The sequence below is a fragment of the Marmota monax genome, unplaced genomic scaffold, assembly GCF_021218885.2.
Source record: "Marmota monax isolate L192 unplaced genomic scaffold, Marmota_monax_Labrador192_F-V1.1 WCK01_AAM20220418_F8-fsc00151, whole genome shotgun sequence".
NCBI lineage: Eukaryota > Metazoa > Chordata > Mammalia > Rodentia > Sciuridae > Marmota > Marmota monax.
Genome location: NW_026694226.1, coordinates 2,037,855 through 2,046,987, shown reverse-complemented (window position 1 = coordinate 2,046,987; position 9,133 = coordinate 2,037,855). Strand labels below are relative to the sequence as shown.

Here is a 9,133-nt window from a genome sequence, read left to right as displayed (position 1 = left end):
TCATATCCGCCACTCAGCAGCTCTGCAGCACCACCCTCATCGCTACCTCCCACTTGGGGGTCGACGTCTTGTTGGACCCGGAAGTGGCTTTGGGTCACGAGGCTTCGCGGAGGCGGTGGGTGAGTCATGCGCGCGCGCTGAGGGGAGTGTGAAGGGGGGAGGGGAGGATAGGGGGGGCGGGGATGATGCAATGTTTGGCAACCGGTGTCTGCGCGCGCACGCGCAGGGGACAACGAGGGTGGTGGGAGGTACGGGGGGTGGGGGAGAGGAGAGAGGGCGGGGCGCCAGCTCACGGCACCCAACGGCTGCAACGGCTCTCAACTGTGGCCGCCCCTAGGCTGCCTTGTGGAGGCTTATCGCATCTTGTCTCCCCCAAGAACTGCCATTGTGTCACCTAGCGTTACCCCCATTTTACCTTCCCATAAGGGACTTCCATTTGCCTTGACCCCTCCCTAGATAATGAGCACTTCGGCCCTTGAACCTTCCTCCTTTGAAAGTTTGCATCCGTCCGCCTAGATTGACATCTGGAGTCTTCTTAAAGGGATCTCCTCTTTTAGCTTCCCAATATTTCCAAAATATGCCGAGGTACTGGAACCCCCTAGGTCGTCCTTTTTCACTTCTCTCAGAAAAGCACCCTTGCCTTGATTCTTGGAGTTTCTGACTAGCCCTGGATATTTCTAGAATTCATGTTCCTAATCTGAACAATTCAATTCTGTTTTCCCCGCTTTCACCCACCCCGCCAATGGTGCTCTGGTGCCCTTCATCAAGGATCACGACCCCTCCCTTCCATTGTCCCAGATAACAAGTCCTGTGACTCCCTGCTGAGGAGCTGAGCTGGGGCCAGCCTCCCAGGTGTCTAGGGTCGTGACCTCTACCGTAGAACCTCTCTACCTGGGACGTGCACGCACTTTAGCTCACGACTGCTTTGGACTGGGTTGCCAGAGTCTAGTCTCAGTTTCCCCTCGCTTGCCCAGGGATCCTGACGTTCTCATTTGTAAATTAAATATAATGAGTGGCGAAAGTAAAACGAGAGAACTATGCACTTGGAGACAACTTAAAAGTAAAAAGCACCATGTAAAATATTTTTCTTATGCTTTGAAAACAGGCCATTGTGGTGGCCTTTTACATATCCTGTCATACCCTCATGGGGGCAACCAGAGTTTGTCTAAGAACAAGTGTCCCAAGGCCGGTTGCGACTATTTGGTATAGTAGTGACAGGTCTTTGGCCAGGCTGTTCCGTTGCTCTAGACCTCCATTTCCCCTTCTGTAAATGGAGGTGGGGGTTGGTTGGACCAGATGGTCTCTTCTGGCCTAAAGACAGACCAGGTTGTCAGTGACAGGGAGAGGTCATGTGACTTGACAGGCCGAGGTCGTGTTGTGACATGTTGACCTGGGGAAGGCGGGTCAAGTCCCAGCACACTACTCGGGAAGCCTTTGGGGCGGGGCGGGGCAAGTCGCGACTTTCATCTTTTGGGGCCGGCCCCGCCCGGATCTGGCATTCCTGGCTCCCCCAACAAACTGTGGCGTTGGAAGGGGCCCCTCCCCGAGGAAGGCTGGGATTGGCCACCGGTGGCCTGGGCACAGATCCTTCCGCGGACGGCGGGGGGGGGGGGCGCGTGGGGTGTTTGTTCTCTTGGGGATTAATGGGAGGTTGTGGGGGAGGGGTAGGCGCGCTCCCGCATGCGCACTGCAGCCCCTCCTGTTGGCTCGCTGCTGTCCGCTGGGCGGGGGCCCGGCCCCGCCCCTCTCCCGTCCGGGCAGCGGCGGCGGCGGCGGCTGCGGCGGTGGCGGCGGCAGCGACGGCGGCGGCGGCAGCAGCCTGCGCGGTGCCTTCTGGGAACGGAATCCCCAGGGCTGCCCCTGGCCCCTATGGCGCATGCGCGGGAGGCCGCTCGGTGATCGGCGGCGGCGGCGGCGGCGCTTCCTGCTAGGACCGGCCGGGGCTGTACCGGAGGCTCGGGCTCCACCGACCCTCCTCCCACCCCCTCCCACTCACCCTCTGGGCCGCGACTGCGCAGGGCGGGGCCGGCCGAACCATGGGCCGCGGTGAGTGCGGGGCCCGGCCCCCCCACCCCGCCCCTCCCCCTCCCCTCCCCTCCCCTCCCCTCCCCTTTCCTCTCCTGTCTCTACCCTCTGCCCCCTCCGCGTCCTCTCGGCCCCTTTCCCCGGCCCCATCCCTACTCCCCCGCCCTCACCTGCCCTCACTGTTTCTCTCTCTCACAGCCTGACTTCTGCCTTCCTCACCTACCTCCCTCAGCGCTTCGCCCACCCTCCGCCCGCCCTCTCCCCAAGTTCCTTCCTACTTCGAGCGCCTTCCCCTCCTCCCTAAGCTGAAGGAAGCAGTCTGGGTGACAGGGCGCCTTGTTATGAGAGGGAAAGTTTGGAAGCCGTCAGTGTGGGGTGGTAGCGATGGAGAGGTTGGGGAGAATACTTGTAGGTTTGAGGGGCATCCCCACATATCAGAGGAGAACGCACTTGGAGCTAATTGGAGGCCAGCGGGACAGGAGGTTCTGGACCCTCATGCCTTAGGCTTGAGGAAGATTCAGGAGCCTCTTAAGATCCTGGGAGAAGACAGAGTTGTGATTCTAACCTCTCTCAAACCCCAAATGAATTAGATCAGTGATTGTCTGATGGATCTAGTATGGGGGATCTTTGCTGGTACCACCCCAGCTGGCAATTGGGCAATTGTGGGGTTACAGTCTACATTTTATATGATCTTCCTGGGGAGGGAACAGCAGGGGCCAGAAACTGGTAAACTTCCTAGTGGCCTGTCATTATAGGAATTTGCCCACACTCTACACACAAAAGTGTCCCTAATGGGATAAAGGGGCCTGGCCCTTCATATGTCTAGAAATGAGGCTATGATTTTTTGGTCCATTGGAGTTGAGGCACTGATCCTCTGCCCTGTAGGGACTAGGCTTGAAAAGGATGGTTGTGGACTTGGCCAGCAGATCCCTGAGATCTTTATAGGCATTTACTCACATTATTAAGGATCTTTCCTTGAGAGTGTCTTGGGCTGTGGTGGTCTCAAGTTGGGCAGATTTCTGACAGTCCGTTCTCACTCCTTATGGTTGCAGGTGTGGGCTAAGCTGGCAGCCCCGGCTTTAGACTGGACCCCACAATGTTTGCAGAGATGTTCAGGTAGAGTGTTATGGTAGAGAACTCTTGCTCATTCTCCCTTCCAGCTTTCTGAGGGACTCCCCTTGCCATTGAGACTTCCCTTGAATTTCCTTGGGTCTGCTCACAACCTTTGCCTTATGGGAGTCCTCCCTCAGGTACCTAGCCCAGTTTAATCCTCCTAATGCCCACATGGATGTCTGTGTTATCAGGCACGCGGGAGCTGATTACACACAATGAATGGGGGCAATGAGAGCAGTGGAGCAGACAGAGCTGGGGGCCCTGTGGCCACATCTGTCCCCATCGGCTGGCAGCGCTGTGTACGAGAGGGTGCTGTGCTCTATATCAGGTGTGGATCTTCAAAGTTCTCCAAGACCTATCTGCCTAGTTGCCTGGGTTTTCTTTCTCCCACCCCTCTTCTCAAAGCTCTTCAGCATTTTTATTCTGTTATTTCTGTTATCTTGTTATTTTCTGTTTTATTCTGTTATTTCTGAGCTTTTGAATCATTCTCCCTTTTTTTTCTTCTCATATCACTTATTTTCTGCCTTTCCTGGGAAAGTCTTTTTTTTTTTAACTTGGGAACTGTCCTTTAGGGAGTTATCTTCTGAGACATTGTCAGCTAACTTGATATTCTCTGATACTGTCCTCTCCCAGCCCAAGTGGCACAGAGCTGTCTTCCTTGGAGCAAACCCGGAGCTACCTCCTCAGTGATGGGACCTGTAAGTGCGGTCTGGAATGTCCACTCAATGTCCCTAAGGTGAGAGTTGTGAGGGGTTGAATAGAGTACAGGGATAAGCCAAAAGACTTAATGCAAATAACTGACCTTGGTAGCTCTCCTCACATGTTCCATCCCCTCAGGGTTGCTGTCTTTGCCTTCTACTTTACAGGTTTTCAACTTTGACCCTTTGGCCCCGGTGACCCTGGGTGGGGCTGGGGTGGGGCCAGCATCAGAGGAGGACATGACCAAGCTGTGCAACCACCGCCGGAAAGCTGTTGCTATGGCAACTCTGTACCGCAGCATGGAGACCACCTGCTCACACTCTTCTCCTGGTGAGTCTTTTGCTCCTTTACCAAAGACTGAGGAAAACCTAAGGGTGGGGAATATGCATGGTGGGAGGGGCTCTATGAGAGGTTACATGGAGAAGAAGGAGTTAGGTAAGGAGCTGCTTAGTGAGAAGAGCAGGGGAGGTTGGGAACCTGGGGGAGATGGGACTGAAAAATAGAAAATAAAGTTTTTAGAAGGGAAGCTGCAGGCTGACCTTTCATTTCTCTTTTATTGCAGGAGAGGGAGCAAGCCCCCAGATGTTCCACACTGTGTCCCCAGGGCCTCCCTCTACCCGTCCTTCCTGTCGAGTTCCTTCTATAACTCCACTTAATGGGGGTCCTGGCTCCCTTCCCCAAGAGCAACCCTCAGTTCCCCAGGCATTCCCATCTCTAGCAGGCCCTGGGGGACTCTTCCCACCACCAAGGCTTCCTGATCCAGTTTCTTCTGGGGGCAGCAGCAGCCCCTGTTTTCTCCCAAGGGGCAATGCCCCCTCTCCAGCCCCACCTCCTCCACCTGCTATCAGCCTCAATGCCCCCTCTTACAACTGGGGAACCACTCTCCGATCTAGCCTGGTGCCCTCTGACCTGGGCTCTCCTCCAGCCCCTCATGCCTCTTCCTCACCACCCTCAGACCCTCCTCTCTTCCACTGTAGTGATGCCTTAACACCCCCTCCCCTGCCCCCAAGCAATAATCTCCCTGGCCCCTCTGGCCCCCCTGGCCCTGCTACTCAGCCACCAGTGTCTTCAGCCACTATGCACCTGCCTCTGGTCCTGGGACCCCTGGGAGGGGCCCCTACTGTGGAGGGGCCTGGGGCACCCCCCTTCCTTGCTAGCAGCCTACTCTCTGCAGCGGCCAAGGCACAGCATCCCCCACTACCCACTCCCAGCACTTTACAGGGCCGAAGGCCCCGTGCCCAGGCACCCTCAGCTTCCCACTCATCACCCCGTCCCTCTCAGCGTCGTCCCCGCCGACCCCCAACTGTATTGCGATTGCTTGAAGGGGGTAGTCCTCAAAACCCTAGAAGGAGCCGTCCTCGGGCCCCTGCTCCTGTTCCCCCGCCCTTTCCTATTCCAGAGCCATCCCAACCAATTCTCCCTTCTGTGCTGTCCCTGCTGGGACTCCCCACCCCTGGCCCTTCCCACTCTGATGGAAGCTTTAACCTTTTGGGGTCAGATGCACACCTTCCTCCTCCCCCAACCCTCTCCTCAGGGAGCCCTCCCCAGCCCAGGCACCCCATCCAACCCTCCCTGCCTGGGACCACCAGTGGCAGCCTCAGCAGTGTGCCAGGTGAGTGTTATAGAACCTTTCCTCAGCCTTGGAGGATAGAGGCAGCCAGGGCATTTAGAGTAAAGTTTTAGAGAGCTCTTCAGTGGTTTTCTGGGCTGGTGCAGGGAGGTTGGGTTCTTTGCTGGAAGAAAAGGGCCTCCCTTAAGCTGAATTTCTTTTCTTTTACAGGTGCCCCTGCCCCACCAGCTGCCTCCAAAGCCCCCATAGTCCCTAGCCCTGTGCTTCAAAGCCCATCTGAAGGGCTGGGGATGGGGGCAGGCCCAGCTTGCCCTCTGCCTCCCTTGTCTGGTGGGGAGGCTTTTCCTTTCCCCAGTCCTGAGCAGGGCCTGGCGCTGAGTGGAGCTGGCTTCCCTGGGATGCTGGGGGCCCTGCCTCTCCCTCTGAATCTGGGGCAACCTCCACCTTCTCCATTGCTCAGCCACAGTTTATTTGGCATGCTGGCTGGGGGAGGAGGACAACCTCCCCCTGAACCCCTGCTACCCCCCCCAGGTGGACCTGGCCCCCCTTTAGCCCCAGGCGAGCCTGAAGGGCCTTCCCTTCTGGTAGCTTCCTTGCTTCCACCACCCCCCTCAGACCTTTTGCCACCCCCTTCTGCACCCCCTAGCAACCTCCTTGCCTCTTTCCTGCCCCTGCTGGCCCTGGGCCCCACAGCTGGGGATGGGGAGGGATCTTCAGAGGGAGCTGGGGGTCCAAGTGGGGAACCATTTTCAGGTTTGGGAGACCTCCCCCCCCTGCTTTTCCCTCCCCTTTCAGCCCCCCCCACCCTCATAGCTTTAAATTCCGCGCTGCTGGCTGCCAGCCTGGATCCCCCCTCGGGGACACCCCCCCAGGTGAGGATAGGGGGTGAGTGGGTGGGTAGAACAAGAAATAGAATCAGATGAGCTCTGGGAACCAAAGGCTTTCAGTTTCATACCTGAGTTCTTCCTCAGATGTTTTCGGGGGAGCTTAGTCTGGTTGGGGAGAGGATGGCTGGAAGAATGTAATCTATATTAAGCATAGCCTGCCTCACTTGAGCTTCAGTCAGGTTGTGTGTATGAGAAAATAGTATGTCTGTGAACACTTTACAAATGTTAAGTGCAATAACGATTCTTTCTTAGCCCTGTGTCCTGAGTGCCCCCCAACCTGGACCACCTACCTCCAGTGTCACCATGGCAACTACTGACCCGGGGGCCTCCTCTCTGGGCAAGGCCCCCTCCAACTCAGGGAGACCCCCCCAGCTCCTTAGCCCTCTGCTGAGTGCCAGCCTGCTGGGTGAGTCTGAAGGAGGACTCTTGGTGTGAAAGAGAGCAATAAAAATTAGGAGCAGAGGTTGGATGGATTGGGGAAGAACTTCTCTGACCTCTGGGTAAAGTCTGAAGAAAACAGGCTTAACCTAATTGGTTTGCCTAGGGAAGGACCCCTGACTATGATCTCTCAACAGGTGACCTGTCTTCACTAACCAGCAGCCCTGGAACCCTCCCCAGCCTGTTGCAGCCTCCTGGTTCTCTTCTCTCTGGCCAGTTGGGGCTGCAGCTCCTCCCTGGGGGGGGAGCTCCTCCACCCCTCTCAGAGGCTTCTAGTCCCCTAGCCTGCCTGCTACAGAGTCTTCAGGTGAGGGCAGGGATGGTATTTTGTCAGAAAAATTTTCTAAAACTGGAAATTAAGGGCTGAGTTACGAGTAAGAAGGACTGTATTTGAGACTGAGATCTTATTTTTGCCAGCAGATTCCTCCAGAGCAGCCAGAAGCCCCCTGTCTGCCCCCCGAGAGTCCCACCTCAGCCCTTGAACCAGAGCCTGCCCGGCCTCCCCTCAGTGCCTTAGCCCCACCCCATGGTTCTTCTGACCCCCCAGTCCCTGAGCTGCTCACTGGGAGGGGGTCAGGGAAACGGGGCCGGAGGGGAGGAGGGGGACTTAGGGGCATTAATGGTGAGGCCAGGCCGAGCCGGGGCCGAAAGCCTGGCAGCCGGCGGGAGCCTAGCCGACTGGCCCTCAAATGGGGGACACGTGGTGGCTTCAATGGACAAATGGAACGGTCCCCAAGAAGGACCCACCACTGGCAGCATAATGGGGAGCTGGCTGAAGGGGGTGCTGAGCCTAAGGATCCACCCCTTCCTGGGCCCCATTCTGAGGACCTTAAGGTGAGTGCAGTGAGGGAGGTCCCAGCTCAGGGTCTCTGAGGAAAGCCTGGGACCCCCATGCCCTTTTCTCACTTTTCCCATACACACAGTCCATCTTTTCTCAGGTGCCCCTGGGGATAGTCAGAAAGTCTCGTCGTGGCCGGAGGAGAAAATACAAGTGAGTGTTAGGCCCACCCCTGTATTGGCCTGGCCTTGTTGGGATTACAGAAATGTCCAGATAGTGTCTTGGTTTTCAAAAAGGGCAGATATTTATTTGAATATGAATAAGGATATTATGCCTTTACTATCCAAATGTAGAAAGTTTCCCACCCAACCTTCTGAAATTCACCTGGTGCTTGGGGAGCTGTTCCTGATCATCTGTGCCCCTTATTGCAGCCCTACCCGGAACAGCAATAGCTCCCGCCAGGATATTACCTTGGAACCCAGCCCTACAACCCGAGTAAGTGTGCATTTGGGTAGGTGTGGGTATGGGTAGGAATATGTAAGGGATGAGACAGGAGGAAAGGAGGCTTGAGGGAATGGGGAGAAAATAAAAGACTTCCTTATACCTAGGTGATTGATCACTTCTTTCAACTTCCCCTCTGGTATAGGCGGCTGTCCCTCTGCCTCCCCGGGCCCGCCCTGGCCGTCCTGCCAAAAACAAGAGGAGGAAACTGGCCCCATAGCAGCCATACCTGGAGCTGGATCTGACCCTGATTGGGGAGAGCTGAGTGCTGAGCCTTGGGAGTCCCTGCCAGCCACTTGCACCTGTGGACAGTGGGTGGGGGCACTACTCCCCACTCAGAGCACAAATGCAACCCCTTCCCCTACAATCCCATCCTGAGCCATTGCAGGGGGTAGGGAAGCTCATCCCCTCCCCCCCAAAGCCATGTCACTGAAAAGGCCTGGGGGGGTAGCATATGGCCCTCTCCTCACCAGGCGCTAAGGGGAACACCCCCTTCCCCAGGTCTTTTATTTAAGTTATTTTTGCACAAATGACTCTTTTATATTTAATTCGACTTCATTGCCTCCCTTCTTAAAGCCAGCAGGCTCAGTTTACAAACCTGTGAGCTACTGTTGGCTGCTGCCCTCCTTCCCAGTGAAAGGTACAAAGCAATAAGCATCATGCATCTTCCCCTCATCTCTCCAACACCCCTCTGCCTCTGGCTCAGGTTGCTCAAAGCACAGATCCCCTCTTACCCTTGTCCCCAGGTTTGAAACACATAGCCTCATTTCAAGGTGTAGCCAGGTTCCCTCTACTTTCCTCTGGGATATAAAAAGGGGGTAAAGGGGCAAAGAGAGCCCTCTGGGTCTCTCCTCCCATACACACTACACTGCCCCTTCTCCCCCCCCCCCCCATCAAAATGCTCAGAGACGTTGTGATGATGCGACTGAGGATTATGCAACGTGGTCCAACCGGAGCGGCCAGCATGACCAGCTGTCCAGGGGCTGCCTCCTGCCTTTTCTTTTGTAAAGACAAGACCCTTGGGAGTTTTAATTCTGTTTTGTACTTGCCCTATGGGGCCTCCACTGCTTTTCTATGGGAGACACTCTTAATTTAACAGATGAGAATATTTTGAAACTCTGG

The 9,133-nt window shown here is 56.0% G+C and overlaps 1 protein-coding gene across 9 annotated transcripts; it reads left to right on the top strand.

The window, feature by feature from the left end:
- The first annotated feature begins 12 nt into the window (after positions 1-12).
- Mbd6 (methyl-CpG binding domain protein 6) lies at positions 13-9,132 on the top strand. Of its 9 annotated transcripts, XR_006856628.2 has the most exons (14): positions 1,793-2,046; positions 3,078-3,141; positions 3,330-3,466; positions 3,772-3,874; positions 4,005-4,167; positions 4,400-5,449; positions 5,618-6,279; positions 6,547-6,700; positions 6,870-7,039; positions 7,150-7,566; positions 7,656-7,723; positions 7,864-8,005; positions 8,157-8,326; positions 8,918-9,132. XR_006856628.2 is itself a non-coding variant. In XM_046466525.2 (13 exons), the coding sequence occupies exons 3-13, from the start codon at positions 3,354-3,356 to the stop codon at positions 8,229-8,231; spliced, it is 3,117 nt and encodes a 1,038-aa protein (XP_046322481.1). In that variant the 5' UTR covers positions 13-119; positions 3,078-3,141; positions 3,330-3,353; the 3' UTR covers positions 8,232-9,132. The 9 variants fall into 9 exon arrangements, 8 of the variants coding, with proteins under 8 accessions (XP_046322481.1, XP_046322480.1, XP_046322482.1 ...); XM_046466525.2 differs by lacking the exon at positions 1,793-2,046 and adding an exon at positions 13-119 and having other exon boundaries at positions 8,157-9,132; XM_046466524.2 differs by having other exon boundaries at positions 8,157-9,132.
- The last annotated feature ends 1 nt before the right edge of the window (position 9,133 follows it).